This window comes from Bufo bufo, chromosome 1 (genome assembly GCF_905171765.1).
Source record: "Bufo bufo chromosome 1, aBufBuf1.1, whole genome shotgun sequence".
Lineage (NCBI taxonomy): Eukaryota > Metazoa > Chordata > Amphibia > Anura > Bufonidae > Bufo > Bufo bufo.
In genome coordinates this window covers 772033250-772052474 of record NC_053389.1, presented here as the reverse complement: position 1 = coordinate 772052474, position 19225 = coordinate 772033250, and the positions used below count along the sequence as shown (strand labels likewise).

Below are 19225 nucleotides of genomic sequence, written 5' to 3'. Positions count from 1 at the left end.
TGACTTTACTAACGTGACTGTGAAATGATTCATAGTAACCAGACCGTTAGATTATCCTGCTTTAAATTACCCCATCTGACTGCAGGCCTCAATGCTGAAGAAACTATGTGGTGTCATTCTTCTATGGGAATTAGAGGGGGGGGGGGGGTAAACATTTTTCTGGGGCTCAAGAGCTTCCTATTTCAAATGTCTCATGACTTAAAGTGGGCAAACACATTCAATAGCTGCCGGCTAATCATTCTTTTGATAGCTCGCTCCTGACTCCCCCATACACATGTGCATTCGGTTCGGCTATGTGTTGTCAAAGGGAATTGAGGAGAAAACCGCTACCAGATAGTTTTGGTGAGGGCTTATCTCCTGGGAGAACAAAAGGATCATGCAGTTCAAGTAATCTTTCTCTCCCCCAACATCATCTGTCAGGGAAGAGTTGGAAGTTCCTCATACACATTAGATTATCAGCCGAACCAGCCGTTCTCAGAAGGATTAGCCAACGGTACTCTAAAGGTGGCCATACACGTAAGATGAAAGTTGGCAGATTTCGGCTGTTAAACTAGCGTGAACAAGCGTTCACAATCGCCGACGGCAAACTCTGCCAAAAATGTAATCCGCCATGCTGTAAATCTTCACCCTTTCATCGGTCAGAACTGTATGTTGATGGCATGATCAGCTAAATTCAGCCGATCACTTGCCATTGTGCTCAAGCACCAAAGAGTCATTGTTTACAAAAAAAAAGCAGACTCCCTGGTCGGGCAGTTTAGTTGGCGGGATCGTACGTACAGTCATTCTCTTAAATGTATGGCCAGGTTAATGTGTATGGGGCCTCTACATTAGCATGATGGTGTCTATTAGACACCCATGGGTATCAGATCTGGGAAGGAAATAGTAGATTGGCTTAAGGGGACCATACACATTGGGGTAATGCTGGCCGAACCTGATAATTTTAGTGGAAGCGGCCGAACATCTAATGTGTGTAGGGGCCTCCCAACTTTACCCCAATGGGAGATGTCGGAAAAATAAGAATTGGCAGTTGGATTTCAGGATGTCAATGTTTTTTGTTCTTAAGGGAGATAAGCCACCATCAGAAGAGTCTGACAGCAGACTAATCCCCTTCCTCTCTGCCCATGGAGAACACATGCATGCTTGGCCAAGTGTACATATCTATGGTGGGTTCGGGAGGAAGAGCTGTCAGCCAAATGAGCATTTGAGCATTTGACTGACAGCTATATAAAGTGTCCTTTTACATGGGCAGAATTTACCAACTCATTACCGACATGCAGCGATCATTACACTGTACGGGGATGAATGATCGTTAATACAATCGTTACAGTTTTTAGCAACACAGTGTTGATGTGCTGCCGACAAGTGATGGTTTTTAGTGCTGCATAAACGATGCGCTCACCCAACAAATTAGCTCGTTTACCAGATGATCAGCAGTAGGTTTACACAGTAGAGCGTTGTTCTTTCTCGATCATCAGCCCGAACTCCTCCTTCCTCCACATGAATTCAGCAAAGGCATTTTTTAATAAAGGATTTACCCTCTTTAAAGTTTATTAGTTTTCCAAAGACATAGTTGATGAAGGATAGTAGTAAAATGGTGTGTTTTGTTTTTACCAGCCCCGATACAGTCCCTGACTGTAGTAGATGTCACCTGAAGTTCTATGTAGCACCACAGATAACACAGTGATAACTCTCTGAGTACAGGTAATGTAGTAGATGTCACCTGCAGTCCTATGTAACGCGACAGATAACACAGTGATAACTCTCTTGTCACGGCGGGGAGTGGGGGAAACCCCCCACAGTGCGGTGTCAAAGGGTAAAGGGGATCAGCCTGGCCAAAAGGAGTGATAAGGGAGCAGATCACCTCCTACCGCATCTCTAATCCTCTCCCTGACTCCTCACCGTATGAGCGGACCCCGATGGTGGGACGGCTCATACACGGGATACCTAATATCCTGAGTCGCCCTGGAAATCCCTCACATAGGAGCAGGGGAGAGACTACCTATTCATCCTCAACACGGAGGAACAGGAGTCTCTAACTAAGGCCAGGCTGCAAGCAGAGAGGAACACATACAGCATATGGAGATGGCAGGTAAGTGAAACCAGACACACTGACTGGAACCCGTGCACAAGTGCTAGTGTCCACACCAACATCAAAGTACACAGCACACACCACGAACCACACAGGGACCCAGGACACTCATAGCTGCAATAAATGTGAAACAGGGGAATGTCTAAGCAACATGCTGGACACCAAACACTACCAGACATGTAACACCAAAAATAGACATACCAACACCCTGATCAAAACCCACTCCATACACAAAGGGACAGGAAGGGAAGGAGACACCGTGATAACATTGATGACCACAAGGGTGGCCCTCACTGGACAGATGGAACAGAGAACCTCCAGAATACACCAAGGCTGGAGGAACACTGGGCATCATGCATCCAGCAGAGACTAAATAGCCCAAGCAGCCACACACACACACACATAAACCCAGTGTACACAACAGACAAGAGAAGGCTACTTAAAGGGGAAGTGCACACACAAGCATACTAAACCACATGTTACCACCGGCAACAGCATGCGTGGCAACTATGTCACGGCAATCACCCAGAAGGCCAAGACACTGCCACCGCATGCTCTCACAGCAACACATTGCCGCGGGCAACCGCAAGTGTGGCAACAGTGTCACAGCGCAAACCAAAGACCGTGACATCTCTGAGTACAGATAATGTAGTAGATGTCACCTGCAGTCCTATGTAACACCACAGATAACATAGTGATAACTCTCTGAGTACAGGTAATGTAGTAGATGTCACCTGCAGTCCTATGTAACGCGACAGATAACACAGTGAGTCCAGATTGTAGCTGATGTTGGTGCATTTTTATGGAGCATAGTGTACCTGTACCTGTACTTGTATTCTTCAAGTCCAGATTCAACGGACTCCAGATATGTCTTAGGGCAGAGGGCAGGAGTGCCAGCCACGTCACTTTGCCAGATATACAGGGCAGAGGGCAGGCAACATCTCTCCTTGGCATCGTGACGTCATGCACAGCTGGCTCCAATGCAGCCCTGATGTTTAAAGGGACCGCCACTGGGTATGGAAAATTGCTATTCCCAGTGGTGGTTCCATGTCTTTCCACAACCCACAACCTTGTGCAGGCCACATATAATGATCTGGTGACCCGCAGGCCTTGAGTTTGACGCATGTGATTTAGGGGATTCGGTTCCCACCATATGGAGATGACTGAAAACTTGCTATTTAGCAATTTATCCCCAATTCACTTAATACTGCTGGCTAGAACATTATTTGGGTACTACACTATATTGCAGTTCTATAAGCCTTATATGGCACTATTCTCCGTTTCCAACAAAAATTTGAGGGAAGCCCTATCAATGTTTTTCCAGGATCTTCCCACAAATCCTTATGTTTAGAGGCAGAAAGCAAGATATTCAGACAACCCAAAGCACAAAAAGATTTTTAAAAGATCAGAAATAATATTATTTGCTTCTCATGCGCTATCAAAGTAATTAACATCTCTTCAGAAGGGCATGGTGGACCCAAGGATGGGCAGATGTTTCACTGATGGTTAAGGTTCTACCCCTAACTATCCTTTGAGACACTGGGGGGGATAGGGGCAATTTTCCTGGCATTTTAAGTAGTCAGCATGAGTAAACCTATGGTCAGAGCTTATAAAAGGTTGAGTAGATGGAGTAAGAACCGTAAACATCATGTACTCATGTAAACTACTTCAAATTCCACTTCATATCCGCTTAACCCCTGGAGTTCCCGCAGATCCCGTAACTCTTTGACCCATTTACAAGTCTAGGTATATTGAAGATGTGATATATTGCTTCCCTGACTATTTGTTCTCTTGGCACAGTCATGTCTCTATAACTTCCTCTATATGAAGTCTGGCTCTTTCTGCCCTGTTGTGGTCCTCTTGATCAGGACTCTCCTCCTACACATCTCCCCCGCCTGCCTATCTGCTTTCTTTCTCTCTGCTGACTAACCCTTCAGTAATGCTGGCCTCTCTCTCTTTTCTCTAAGCAGCTGCTTGCAGTCTTCTATAGGAGAACACAAGGCTACAGGCTGCAGAAGAAGAAATCTCCAACCATGCAGAAGGTAAGTGGACGAGTAATGGCTGCATATGGAAGGGTGACAATGTGGTGCTTCTAGCATCTGATGACTTCTTAGCTGCAGATTATCTAGACAGGACAGTGCATTTTCGGACAACAAATATAACTTTTGCATCGGCTGATATGTAATCGTGGCGGAAAAATGAGTGTATGTGAGAGGCATTAGGAACACTACATAGAAACAGAAGATTGACAGCAATCTTATCTTAGTATAGAGTTTATCCCAGGCATGTGTAAATTCACTTACTGCAGACTTCCCAGCCACGTCTGCTGGTAGGTGTTCCAAGCCTGAACTAACTCTTTCCGTGTAATAATATTTCCTTACATTAGCTCTGATCTTCCCCCAACTAATTGTAGATTGTGTCCCCTTCTTCTTGTGTTGTTTTTATTTATTTATTAAAAACGCTTCCCTCCTGAACCTTATTCATGCCTTTAACATACTTAAAGGTTTCGATCATGTCGCCCCTCTCCCTTGTTTCTTCAGGGCTATGCAGATTCAGTTCTTTAAGTCCTTCTTGATATGTTTTTTTATGCTTCAGACCCTCCACCATTTTTGTAGCCTGCCCGTTCCATTTTATCTATAACTTTTTTAGGTGAGGTCTCCAGAACTGGACACAGTATTCCAGATCTGGTCTCACTAGTGCTGTATACAGTTGGATCACAATCTCTCTCTTCCTACTGGTCCTACCACCATCTACACAGCCAAGTATCCTACTTGCTTTCCCAGCCGCCTGCCCGCACTGGGCACTCATTTTGAAGCCTTCTGATATCAGGACCCCTAGCTCCTTCTCTTCTGAAGTCCTGGATAAGACAGAACTGCCAATATGATAGTAACACAGAAGGTTCCTTCTCTCCAAGTGAGCTATTTTACATTTAGATGCGTTAAATCACAGACTCTTTGCAACTTTAAAATGAGATATAAGTGGGGAGACTCATTTCACATTGATTGGAAAACTGCATTAAAGCGAGCCAGCCTTATTTTGCCTAGCAAAACCTGTGGCTAGAAGTCACAGGAAGGATGCCAAGTTCTCCTAAAGATCTGATCTGATATACCCAAGTGAGTTGGGGTTGTCTGGTAGAGACCTCCTCTTTCCATACGTAACTTGAAGCTCTTGGACCTCATTGCCAAATTTGTAGCAACCTCACACCTACCATATGCCCTTTATAATACTGGTGTCCTCATATGTACGAAAGGGACTTTGGGGCTCTTTTAGGCACTTGGGCTCATGTGCGACTTCTACCTCTGAAGTCCCTATAGCTATGTCCCTGCCAAATAGGGAACATGGAGGTAATTTGAATCCCCACCCTCTAGTGAAGGGCAGTTCTTTCCCTAATGGACTACTCATGTTTATGCAGTATATAGATGGTCCATTATTGCACTGGGTATGGTGTACTGCTTCACAGTTGATCACTTGAGGCCAGCAATGAGTTAAAAACAGGACAACCCTTGAAAAAACGGCGTTAATCTCACATAGACACATAGTCATGATAACGTGAGTAGGGGAAGTATCTGCCACCAGAAGAACAGAAAACACCAACTAGGTCGAAAAAGTAGTCAGGTCTAGGACTGAGGAAATTTTAGCACGGCAGAGGAAACTTCATTTATGGATCATTTGCTGCTTAGGTTTATCTCTGGGTTAGAAATTGTTAGAAATACGTGCTGTGTACACTGGGGTAGTCAATAGTCATCTCATGATTATCGCATGATAGGATTACAAAAAAAGATAATACCCCTAATATAAAGCTGGAGGCAGATAACACAGAGTCACAGCATAGAAAATAGGAGATAGACTAACCTCCCTTCTCCCTGCATAGTGATTTCACAGAGAGCATGCCCAGAACGTTGTCCAGAGCATGCCCACAATATTGTCCATAAGGTTAATAAGTTGTTATCTTATAGTTATCTCATGTAAAGCTAATTTCTTATAATCATGTGAATACAACAGAATAAAAAAAAATACAATAACAAAATAGTATCCACTATCCACAGGATAGGAGATAATTATCAGATCGGGGAGTTCCTACTGCTGCTCACAAGAACGGGATCCCTGTGCCCCCTAAAATAAAGGGGAGCGGGAGATCGGGCATGCGAACCGCTGCATTAGGGTCCATTCACACGTCCGCATCCATTCATCTTCAATGGGGCCGCAAAATTTGCGGACAGCCCACAGTGTGCTGTCTGCATCCGCACTTCCGTTCCGTGGCCCTGCAAAAAAATAGAACATGTCCTATTCTTGTCTGCAGACACGAACAAGAAAAGACATTTATAGTGCCGGCCATGTGCGGTGCGGTCAGCAAAATGCGGACGTGTGAATGGACCCTTATTGTAGGGAAGTCCCGGAAATAGCACCATATCCGGCTGTCTCCAGAACTCCAGTGCGTATGCTCGACCTGCCACTCTGTTCATTCTGGTGGACTCTAAGAGGTACTGAGTTCCTGTTCTTGTGATCAGTGGGACCCCCACCCATCTAATAGTTATCCCTTATCCTGTGGATAACTTGTAACAACCGGATTAGGGTGGGTTCACACTAGCGTTAGGGGTTCCGTTATGGATTTCCGTTATAACATGGTTATAACGGAAAATAACGGAATCCTTAAGACAGAAGGACGGATCCGTTCTTCTCCCTATAGACTTGTATTATAAAGGAATGCAAAATGGAAGCCTTCAACAGGCATTCTGTTTGCTTTCCGTCCTAATAGAAGTCTATGGGAATCAAAACGGATCCGTCTGAGTCCGGTTATGCAAGACGGAAAACTAAGTCCTGCTTTCCCATAGACTTCTATTAGGACGGAATGCAAACGGAATGCCTTTTAAAGGCTTCCGTTTTGCATTTTGTCTGGGTATTCCGTTATTTTCCATTATAACCATGTTATAACGGAAAGCCATAACGGAATCCCTAACGCTAGTGTGAACCCACCCTTACCTGTTTAAAGGAAAATGGGAACTTGCTTCTGTATAGATTTTCAATTAGTAAAAAAAAGAATATGGTGGTGCATTCCTTTTCCGTGCCCATTCATTTCATGGGATCACTGATGAATGGGAGTTCAGATCTCCACTCATTATATGTTAATGCCCTATCCTAAGGATAGGCCATCAGTGCGTATTCCTGGAATCTGATCGGCTGAGATTCATCAGCCGATGACTAGCCCACCGCAGTGAGGTCTTCTGGATATTTTCCATGAAGGAGACAGTTATATGGAGCAGGCACTCTTGAGTGTGATGTGCATTTTTGGCCAAACAATGAAGACGAGCCAATACACAATTGTGAGATGCTCTAGTAATTCGGAGGGTCAGACTAGGTTTGCAGTAATGTTTTTTCTGGAATTTATAACACAAGCTCATGAGTCATCCCATTTCAGACATAGAGTTGTATTTTGAACCAGCCTAACCACACTACTCAGATCTTAGCGTCCAATAAGACACGTTTCATGTGACTAATACACTGGTTTGTATCTTTTTATATAGCAAAATCACTGCAAAATGCTAGTTGAATGGGATATGAAATTGAATGTAATTATAGTCATATTTATACTGTTTGTAACTAAAAAGCAAAAAAGTCCCCAAATGTCTTCACTTCTGTACTCTTAAAGGGACACTCCCATCAAAAAGGGGTATTTTGGAAACCAATTTTCAAAGAAAAACTTTTTTTTTTTATTGACCATATTGACCACCTGTAGCAGCACAAATGATAAAACCTTCTATATAGACAGGGAACCCATTGTCAATCCAGTGCTGCTGGGAAGGGAACGTGTTATCTGCAAGGTAATCCTCGTGATAAAAGTAGGTGTAGAATTGTCATAACAGTATGTTATGTTCTCTTGATAGAGATAGATATAGATGTCCACAGAAGAACATTGCATTGCTTAGTGTAATGGGTATTGATTTAGTGGAGGGTTCTCTCTCTGGTCAGAGTGAATGGTCTGACTGAAAAAGTTAAGTGAGGCTATTTGCCGTGCTAAAATCCCAAACAGAGGAAGTTAAAGAGCCAGGATAGGAAGTAGAATACATGGAGTGACTTAAAAATATCCAGAAAACAATCCATGAAAGATTACATAGAATATTCACATGTAGGTTGTTAATATGGGGTGACACATAGGACAGGTAGTAGTGTACCTTTAAGTTATTAGTATGAATTACACCCATGGGGACTAGGGGTGCTTAGACTTAAATTGGGTATATGGTTTCCTGATGTGATTGTTATTATTAGTGGTAGTAGCAGAAGTATTAGTGGTAGTAGCAGAAGTATTAGTGGTAGTGGCAGTTGTTAGTGGTAGTAGTTATATAATTTTTGTTTACACTTTGTACACCAAGAGGTCAGTATAGATATTTTTGGGGGGAGGGAAGCACTATACCTATGTAATTTTAGCATTGTTTAATTTCAGTTTACTGAGTATTATTTCTGAGCTTAAAGGCGTTTTCCGAGATTCTTTACCCGATGATCTATTCTCTGGATAGGTCATCAGTATCTGATCGGTGAGGGTCTGACACTTCAATGGGGCTGAGCTACGCCTAGGCCATGTGACCGATGAACATAACATCACTTGCCTAGACCAAGCTGTGGGACGGCAGCAGCACACCTGCCTTCTCAAACAGCTGATCGGGGGGGTCCTTGGTACTGATGACCTATTCGCAGGAAAATCTCAGAAAACTCCTTTAAGGTGCCCACACATATTCATCTAAAGTTGATGAAAATGGATGATTTCAACCAAAATAAATATTTTAGCCAAACAATGACAGACTAACGATTGTTCACCAGATGATCATGTGTTCAACGATTGCTCAACCATCAGCCTCCTTCTATCTAATGTCTCTGTTCACACCTTTCAGCTTTGACCTCATACAGATCTCCAGTAATTGTGTGACTAATCATGCAATCATAGGACATTAGCAGGATGCAGTAGTGGTCAGGACTATTTTTTTTGTTTGTTTGTTTTTTTTGGGGGGGGGGGGGTCCAGATAAAAACCACATTCTCTATTTCCATAAATCCAAGACTCATTGTCACTTTTATTAATGGACAGTATAACGTAACACCATGTAAAAGGCAGACAGAAGGTCTTTGTTTCGGGAAGTGTAGGCTGCTTTGAGCTGATATCGGGAAGTTCTGTTATATGTCCTATGATAATTTTCAGTAAGAGCTGCTTCCAGACCCCACATATACAAGACTCTAAATTACGATGAGTCTCACTGCTGGAAGAATGCCTCACCCAGGCCCTAGTTCAAGGGATGAGATAGGAAAGATATAGTAGTTGCTGGATAAGAGGATCAAAGCTAGCATGTAGTTATGGAAGGTTACAAACAGTCCTAGCTTCTAGAGTGGTATCTGGAAAATATAAAGCAATCCATGTAAGATGAGGAGATATGGTAAACAGAGGATTGTGGCGGAGACCTCTCCAGCTCTATACTGATTTTATAAACTTTTGAACTGTGTAATATTTTAGTTATGGGTTAGTCTTCTCCTGACCTTTTCTTACTTAACTTGTGTGTGTCCTCCTTACAGATTGAAAGCCGTCTTCTTGGCCACCGAGCAATGGCAATCTTATTAATCTTCCTCCTTGGTGAGGTTGTATCATCTACTAAAGAGGTAAGAAGATTGATCAAGTTATGCTTCAGAAGATTGCTACACAAGATAATGTGATATTCCTTAACCTACATTATATTGTTGAGGGATATTGACTACCCATGGTCCAACATTCTAGATTTATGATTTCTATATAGTTCAGGGCATAAAAAACATAGGGCCAGGTCATGTGGATGGTATTGGAAAGAGGCTTACCAATGGTTGTCTCCACCCCCCTTGCTACAAGGTGGGAAAGTTTTTGTGGGACTCCTCTCTCCAATTGCTAGAAAAAAAGGAATGGAGATTTGATGTTTAAAGTGAGAAACAAAGACCAAGCTCTTCTGTCACTATAATAGAGGTACTATTTTGATATAATCTATGGGACACCCTCTTTTCTATGGACACAACTGAGTGAACTTGGGTTCATAAGTATTGATGGGACAGTTTGTTAAATTCTTGATATTCAGAGGGATTGTCTCATGGCAGCAACCCCTGTCCATATGCCCTAGTACATGGGACATATGGTTGTCAGAGAGAAGGTACTCTGCTCAGGACTCTCTAAAACTTGCAATTGAGAGGCTCTGGTAGATTTTAGTTGTCCTTGTTTTACTTGGATGACCATTGATCTGGATGCCTACCTAACACCTCTACTATTTCTTTGCTAGATCCTTCATCATCGAGAGAAGAGAGGAACAAGGACATATAAATGTGATTATTGACTATTTTTTTCTTGGGTGGGGTCATTAGTACTGTAGTGACTGAAATGAGATACTGGGGTAGATGCAGTTGGGTTGTGTATATCGTAGTCTATTAGCAATGCAGGATTTACAGAATGAGGGTATGAGATATAAGGTAGCTTCATGTCTGGACTATTCTCATCAAAACCTAAAATTTGGTGTCACTGAAGTAAATGTCAAGAGACCATTGCACTGGGCTGCTTACACTGGGGTCTAGGAAGCTCAGATATGGAAAGTCAGTTGGTGGACCGTGGAGCCCTCATATCTCAGCTTCCTGGATCCCTGTCATAGGTAAAGAAAACTATTGGGGCTACCTTCTGTTTCCATAACTCCCATAGAAGGTGAATGCAGACCACTCCATTCATTCTTTACCTGGACTGAAGCAGTTGGCAGCCACCTCACCAGGTGGGCAAATCGGGAGTCAGGAGACCAAATTCTCCACATATGAACCTGCATCTAGGGGTTGGCCCATTACACACATTGGTGATGTATCGCTAGGATATGCCACCAACGTCAGATATGTGCTGGTCTCTTACCTATCTCTAAAACAAGGGCGTCCAAACTGAAGGCGGGTGCACCACGCAAGCAAAGTCACCCTCCATTCACTTCTGTCGGAGTGCAAAAATACCAGAGAGTTGGCTCGGCTATTTCCGGAACCCTTACAGAGGCGAATGGAGAGGTGGCCGTACTTGCGCAGTGCGCCGTCTCCATTCATTTCTATGGAAGTTCCAAAAATAGCCAAGTGCGTTCGCTCGATATGTCACCAATATGTGAGATAGGCCAAGCGATATGTCACCAATGTGTGAGATGGGCCAACCCCTTTTGAAGTCTCAAGGGCTCTCCAGATCTAATTGGTCGCTTTTTTAAATATCCTTAAAATTTCCCTAAAAACATAATAATTTTACAAATAATTAGTGATATAAGCCACAAGGACGAGGCTGCGACAAACTTCTGTATTCATACAAAATCAGGTGTCAGGAATGAAAAAATATAAATGGTTAAGTAGCACAGTGGACCTTATGAGCTCCTGCACCAGTTCCAACCAATTTAGTGAAGGTGTTTTGGGGGAAGCAGAAACTTCTACAAGAATGGCTTCCTTTATGAGCTGGGGTGATCTGATAACAGAGCGAGGCAGATTGAGTTAATTTTGTTAATTTTTCCTCATTTTACAGCTTTGTGTATGGAAAGACCCTCAGGAAAAATCTACACAGGTGGAGACACCTGGCTGCGGTCTGCTGGACGGCGGGTGGAGTTCTGTCGCTGTGAGGAGGGGCGGAGAAGGTGTCACAGTGTGCCATTCATGGGTGAGTTAAATCCAACCTGAAAATGGCTGAAGTACCTGAACACCGGTTCAAATCTGATCTGGACAACATCCGCATGGTGTTTCCATGTTGGAGAATACCCTTAAAGGCTTTTCAGGTACTTTAATATAGATGGCCTATCCCCAGGATAGACCATCAGTATCTGATAGGCAGGGGTCTGACCCCCACACCGCGCCAATCAGCTGGTGTGCAGTAGTACCAGAGCCAACAGCGGAAAGTGCTGGTAACTGCAGTAATGCTTCCATTCACTTCAACACAGCTGAGCTGCAATACCAGAAACAACCTGGGGACAGTTGTGGCGCTGTTTCTGGAAGAAAGTAGCCATGTTTTCCTAATCCTGGACAACCACTTATGCCACGTAACTTCTGAATATTAGGGAGAAAGGAGATGGAGGTGGGAGATGGGCTTGGGATGGACAATAAAATTATTATTAATGTTGTTTTCCACAGAATGTTCGGAGACCAAGTGTTACAATGGAGGACGCTGTCTACAGGCTCTTTACTCCCCGAATTACCTGTGTAATTGTCTCAGTGGATTTACTGGAGAGCACTGTGAAATAGGTATGAGCATGGGGCCCGTGGAGGATGTATGCACCAGAGAGGCAGGCCATGCAGCTGCTATGGCTCCCATGGAGGATGTATGCACCACAGAGACAGGTCATGCAGCTGCTATGGGGCCCGTGGAGGATGTATGCACCACAGAGACAGGTCATGCAGCTGCTATGGGGCCCGTGGAGGATGTATGCACCATAGAGACAGACCATGCAGCTGTTATGGGGCCCGTGGAGGATGTATGCACCATAGAGACAGGCCATGCAGCTGTTATGGGGCCCGTGGAGGATGTATGCACCATAGAGACAGGCCATGCAGCTGTTATGGGGCCCGTGGAGGATGTATGCACCATAGAGACAGGCCATGCAGCTGTTATGGGGCCCGTGAAGGATGTATGCACCATAGAGACAGGCCATGCAGCTGCTATGGGGCCCGTGGAGGATGTATGCACCACAGAGACAGGCCATGCAGCTGCTATGGGGCCCGTGGAGGATGTCTGGACCATAGAGGCAGGCCATGCAGCTGCTATGGGGCCCGTGGAGGATGTATGCACCATAGAGACAGGCCATGCAGCTGCTATGGGGCCCGTGGAGGATGTATGCACCATAGAGACAGGCCATGCAGCTGCTATGGGGCCCGTGGAGGATGTATGCACCATAGAGACAGACCATGCAGCTGCTATGGGGCCCGTGGAGGATGTATGCACCATAGAGACAGGCCATGCAGCTGCTATGGGGCCCGTGGAGGATGTATGCACCATAGAGACAGGCCATGCAGCTGCTATGGGGCCCGTGGAGGATGTCTGCACCATAGAGACAGGCCATGCAGCTGCTATGGGGCCCGTGAAGGATGTATGCACCATAGAGACAGGCCATGCAGCTGCTATGGGGCCCGTGGAGGATGTATGCACCATAGAGACAGGCCATGCAGCTGCTATGGGGCCCATGGAGGATGTATGCACCATAGAGACAGGCCATGCAGCTGCTATGGGGCCCGTGGAGGATGTATGCACCACAGAGACAGGCCATGCAGCTGCTATGGGGCCCGTGGAGGATGTATGCACCATAGAGACAGGCCATGCAGCTGCTATGGGGCCCGTGGAGGATGTATGCACCATAGAGACAGGCCATGCAGCTGCTATGGGGCCCGTGGAGGATGTATGCACCATAGAGACAGGCCATGCAGCTGCTATGGGGCCCGTGAAGGATGTATGCACCACAGAGACAGGCCATGCAGCTGCTATGGGGCCCGTGAAGGATGTATGCACCACAGAGATAGGCCATGCAGCTGCTATGGGGCCCGTGGAGGATGTATGCACCATAGAGACAGGCCATGCAGCTGCTATGGGGCCCGTGGAGGATGTATGCACCATAGAGATAGGCCATGCAGCTGCTATGGGGCCCGTGGAGGATGTATGCACCATAGAGACAGGCCATGCAGCTGCTATGGGGCCCGTGTAGGATGTATGCACCATAGAGACAGGCCATGCAGCTGCTATGGGGCCCGTGGAGGATGTATGCACCATAGAGACAGGCCATGCAGCTGCAGATAGCACATGTACAGTATCCATTTTTTGCGGACCACAAAACAGATGATTGCGGTTGGGATAATGGAGTGGTGGGAGGGATCAAATACCTAACCAGGGGGTTAAAAGTACATAATAAGGGGTCTCCCTCTTCCCCTGATTTTGTCCTGTGATGTTCAGTATCTGATTAACTCTTTGCAGATACTTTGGCCTCCTGTTACGAGGGCTCAGGACAGTTCTTCCGAGGAAACTACAGTCGGACTAACAGCGGACTGGTCTGTTTGAACTGGAAGTCTGAGGCACTTAGTCAGAAGCCGTACAATGCTCAGCACAAGGACGCACAAGAACTCGGGCTGGGAAACCACAACTATTGCAGGTACTACAGCATGATTTGTGTGTATACTGCCCCCTACTGGTAGGAATATATTGGCAGAGAATATGTGCCGTTTCACTTGCAGTCTTTTGCTGGAACCATGGTGTCGGTGAGATCTTCAAGTTACTTTTTAAAGGGATTTTCACGAATATAAAGAACATACAGTAAATATTTTCATCACCCTTAGGCCTCCTACACACGACAGTATTTTTTCACGGTCCGCAAAACGGGGTTCCGTTTGGTCCGTGATCCGTGACCGTTTTTTTGTCTGTGGGTCTTCCTTGATTTTTGGAGGATCCACGGACATGAAAAATGAAAAAAAAAGTCAAGTTTGCCATTGAAATGATAGGAAAGAACGGACACGGATCACGGACACGGATCACGGACGCGGATGACAATCTTGTGTGCATCCGTGATTTTTCACGGATCCATTGACTTGAATGGGTCCGCGAACCGTTGACCGTGAAAAAAATAGGACAGGTCATATTTTTTTCACGGCCAGGAAACACGGATCACGGATGCGGCTGCCAAACGGTGCATTTTCCGATTTTTCCACTGAACCATTGAAAGTCAATGGGTCCGCGAAAAAAAAACGGAAAACGGAACCACGGACGCGGATGCACACAACGGTCGTGTGCAGGAGGCCTTAGAGGGGTTGTATGAAATTACAAAGAAGGCTGCTTTCTTCAATAAACAGCGCCTCTCTTGTCCCTAGGCTGTGTATGGTATTACAGCTCAGTTCAATTGATTTGAATGGGGATTAGGCTGCAATACTAGACACAGCCTGTGGATAAGAAAGGCACTGTTTGTGTAAAAACTCAAAGATGTTTTAATAATCTCATACAACAACCTGAGCAATGAACTGGTACATTCACTTATTGAAGGGTTTTCCTCCCGACACTACAGTTTTTTTCCCACTGTCTTTACATTTGGGTTCATTTTCAGGACATTTCATTGTAAGCTCCTGTGTTACAATTAGTAAATTCATTTGTTTTGTTGTTCAGACCTTCAGAATATTTCTGCACTTGGAAGGGAACTAAAGGATCATTTATTCCCTACAATGTATCAGTCTGGAGGTCAGGGTGAGATGATTGCCTGCACTGATACAATTGTAGCAAACGCTCTGCTGTGAGATTTAAACTTCTGGATGTAAAACAAGTCACTGCCAGCAAGCAGAGATCTTGTAAAATAGTGAGCGATTTAAACCTAAAGTATACTAGAAAGTTGCAGAACTTGTCAATACTCGATGATTAAAATTGACATAAGCCAGAAAACTGCTTTAACCCTTTCATGCCCCCTGAAGTAACTTTACGGCAGCGGCTCGCGAGGGGTATATGGAGTGGGCTCATCAGCTGATCCTACTCCATACACAGAAGGTGACAGCTGTGTAATACAGGTGACACCCTGATGCTGTATTACACAGATCCTGGTCGTTTTACCCCTCAGATCCCATGTTCAATGTCGAATGTGATGTCTGAACAGTTAGGGCTCATGCACACGACCGTATGTATTTAGGGGTCCGCAAAAACGGATCCGCAAAAAATACGAATGACGTCCGTGTGCATTCCATATTTTGCGGAATGGAACAGCCGCCCCTAATAGAACAGTACTATCCTTGGCCGTGATGCGGACAATAATAGGACATGTTCTATTTTATTGCGGAACGGAAATATGGACATACGGAAACGGAATGCACATGAAGTAACTTCCATTTTTTTTGCTGAACCGTTGAAATAAATGGTTCCTCATACGGTCCGCCAAAAAAACGGAACGGACACAGAAAGAAAATACGTTTGTGTGCATGAACCCTTAGATAGAGGGAGAGGGCTTTCTCTGTACTCTGATCTCCCCAGGGGCAAAGTCATGGAGTTTGAATTGGTTGTTATGACAGCCTGAGGTCTTGTGAAGCCTCCCAGGCCTGCCATAAGAACCTGCCTGCTAAGCCCTGCCTGGGGCAATGCTTAATAGGAAGCCAGTAAAAATCCAATTGATTGCAATAATAATATAGCAATCTATGGATTAAGCGATAACAGGGACGCATGTTAAATTCCGCCAATGGGACAAAAAGTAAAGAAAAAAAAAAGTTTTTAAAGATATTAAAAAAACACAAAAATATAATCACCCTCCTTTCTTAATTTTACATCTAAAAATAATATTTAAAAAACTAAATATAATACGTATCGCTATATCCAAAAAATTCTAAACTATTAAAAAATGTGTTGTGCATTCTAACAGAAATAAATATACAAATGGCTGATATGACAGTTTTTCCCTTCTCCCCCCCCCCCAAAAAAAAAAAAATTAAAAAAAGTGATTAAAAAGTCATATTTACTCTAGAATGGCTCTAGTGAAAACTCCAGCTCACCCCGCCAAAACAACTTCTCACAGAAAAATAAAAAAAATGTATAGATGTCTGGCGTACATTTTTTTCACTGGTTTTTATTTTTTTGAAGTATGAAAACAGTGTACGGTCGCTGTGTCATTTTTAGCGCACAGTACACCGTGAAAAAAAACCAAAAATCTGTCAGCATTGCGCTTTTTTTCCCCCACCATTAATTTCACCCTATGTGGAATTTTTTTCCTCCCATTTTTCAATACATGATATACATTGTGCCTTTAAAAATTACAAATTGTCCTGCAAAAAGCAAGCCCCCATCCCATGATACAAAAACTAAAAAAATTTGGCTCTTTGGCTAACAGCTCTAGAGCATCTGCTCCCCTGTTATTCCTACTAGAAATCTATAAATAATTTGACCTGTGCTTCCTTTTTCCTTGTCCCTACACAGTCAGCCCTGATTGGACAGTATCTGACTCCCCAAGTACATACCCTCAACTGCTAACACCCAGTTGTCAATTAATTCTAGGATTAAACTGTAATTAAATCCCGCTATAAAAGTGTTTTCAGTAGCTGTGTAGCAGGAAGAATTGAGGAAAAGACCAACGATACTAGTGTGATTAATTAGTGAGAAGTATTTATTGCCACTCTCTGGCACCAGTACAGGTCACGTTCCTCGCACAGTTGGCGAGCCCGACAGGAGTAGTAGAATGAGGAGGTTTTGAGGCAGGTAATCATTTTGGTGAATGTCCAGCTATTAGATATTTAGGGAATCATAAAAATGATGAACTGGAAGCGGCTGCGGCACCTAGATTAAAGTGATTTATTATTTTACAGGAATCCGGATGGCGATAAAATTCCCTGGTGTTATATATTTAAGAATGGGAAGTACAACTGGGATTACTGTAGTGTGCCAGCCTGCCGAGCAAGTGAGTGCCAGCCCAGCCTGGAGAGCGTCCATTGTCTTAGCACAGGAGGAGCTGCCAGGAAGCTGCTCGTAGTATTACAATAGCATTTCCAGCAATTCTGGATATAAATTACACGTAGTGACGGAATTATTACTAGCATCTAATTACTGCATGCGCCTTTACTACAAGTCTGCCCGGGTATACAGGGATACACAGAGGAGTAACCTGAAGCTCCTGGGTCCTAATGCAGAATCTGTGACATGCCATTTATAATACTAATGTCTTCTCGTGTGGCACCAGGGCCCAGTGCACCCTCTATACCAGGGATGTTGCAGAACTACAACTCGCAGCATGCCCTAATGGCTGTAGGCTGCCCAGGCATGCTGGGAGTAACTACTTGCATCGCCATGTAATAACAATTATGGAGCTTCTGTTCTTATGACTCTGTGTTGTATCATTCCTGTATTATTCCTGCTAGAAGTTTACAAATAATATGCCAGCAGTCTGCAGTAAAGGTACTGCTGGGTGTTACCAGTATGGGGTGTATCTGTCTCTGCCTAATCAGCGTTGCTGATGTCAGACTGTGCAGGGACACCCACCCAGTTGGTAACACCTATCTGCTGGCAATTCATGCATAAACTTCTAGTAGGAATGGCACAACATAGAGCCATAAGAATAGATGCTCCAGAACTGCTATTAGATGAGGAATGGAAGTAGTTACTAACACGATGTCAGGAGAGGGGACGGGTCCTATTTAAAGGGACGGTGAATGACACCGGGATTACACCTGTATCTTTTCTCCAAAGGTTCTGCAAATAGTGGACACATTTTATTTATGTCTATATGATGCCATGGATCAAAGGAAAGGAGGAGATTAAAGGGGTTCTCCGGGCTTTAATATCAGATTGGAGGGGGTCCGACACCTGGCACCCCCGCTGATCAGCTGTATGAAGAGACAGCGCGCGCAGTGTTCACGTGCCGTGTCCCTTCTCTCTTCCTTTCCGCTGCTGCTTTGCCATAGACATACAGCAGAGAGCAGGAAGAGACACGGCAGATGGCACGTGTGCACTGCGCACACCATCTCTTCATACAGCTGATCGGGGGGGTGCCGGGTGTCAGACCCTGCCAATCTGATATTGATGACCTATCCTATCGGAGCACTTGTCTCCACCGATTAGCTGTTTTGTGCAGCCGCTATATACTGGATGGAGCCAGAAACAGAAGGCGCTGTCCCCTGTGTTGGCGGTGCTGGGGTACGGCAGCTCAGCTGAAAGTGGATTCAAGTGAATGGAAGATGAGTTGCAGTAGGCTGGTACTGGAAACTACACGGTGGATGGAGCCTTCTTCTTCTTCTTCCAGCTCTGTTCACTGTAGGCTGCCCAAAATGGCAGATCAGTGGGGGTTCCAGGTGTGTGACCCCACAGATATCAGATCGGTGGGGGCAATGGCCTTTTCCTAGGCCAGTGACATCACTGTACATCGGTCACGTGGCCTATTTGTAGCTCAGCTCCATTCAAGTCAATGGGGCGGAGCTGCTATACCAAGCACTGCCACTATCCAATGTATGGCGCTGTGCTTGGAAAGCTGTCGAGAGCCCGCAGCACTCACTGGAGCTCCTGAAACAGCTGATCGGACTCGGACGCCAGCTGATGTGATAATAGGATAGGTCATGTGATCCTGAGTATACGTCATCATTATCTTTTTTAGGATTACCCCTTTAATGAACTAGGCCTCATGCACACGACCGTTGTTTTATTCCGTGTCCGTTGT

General features: G+C 44.7%; 1 protein-coding gene across 2 annotated transcripts in view; it reads left to right on the top strand.

The window, feature by feature from the left end:
* PLAT (plasminogen activator, tissue type) overlaps positions 1 to 19225 on the top strand; it is a 39031-nt gene that overhangs the window by 10865 nt on the left and 8941 nt on the right. The window contains exons 2-8 of one of the 2 annotated variants that reach the window (XM_040414823.1): positions 4060 to 4131; positions 9645 to 9728; positions 10370 to 10412; positions 11614 to 11745; positions 12213 to 12323; positions 14041 to 14215; positions 17385 to 17476. In XM_040414823.1, the coding sequence (XP_040270757.1) occupies positions 4123 to 4131; positions 9645 to 9728; positions 10370 to 10412; positions 11614 to 11745; positions 12213 to 12323; positions 14041 to 14215; positions 17385 to 17476 (646 nt within the window). In that variant the 5' untranslated portion in view covers positions 4060 to 4122. Of the gene's footprint in view, positions 1 to 4056; positions 4132 to 9644; positions 9729 to 10369; positions 10413 to 11613; positions 11746 to 12212; positions 12324 to 14040; positions 14216 to 17384; positions 17477 to 19225 lie in introns of both variants that reach the window. The other variant, XM_040414824.1, reaches the window with a different exon arrangement.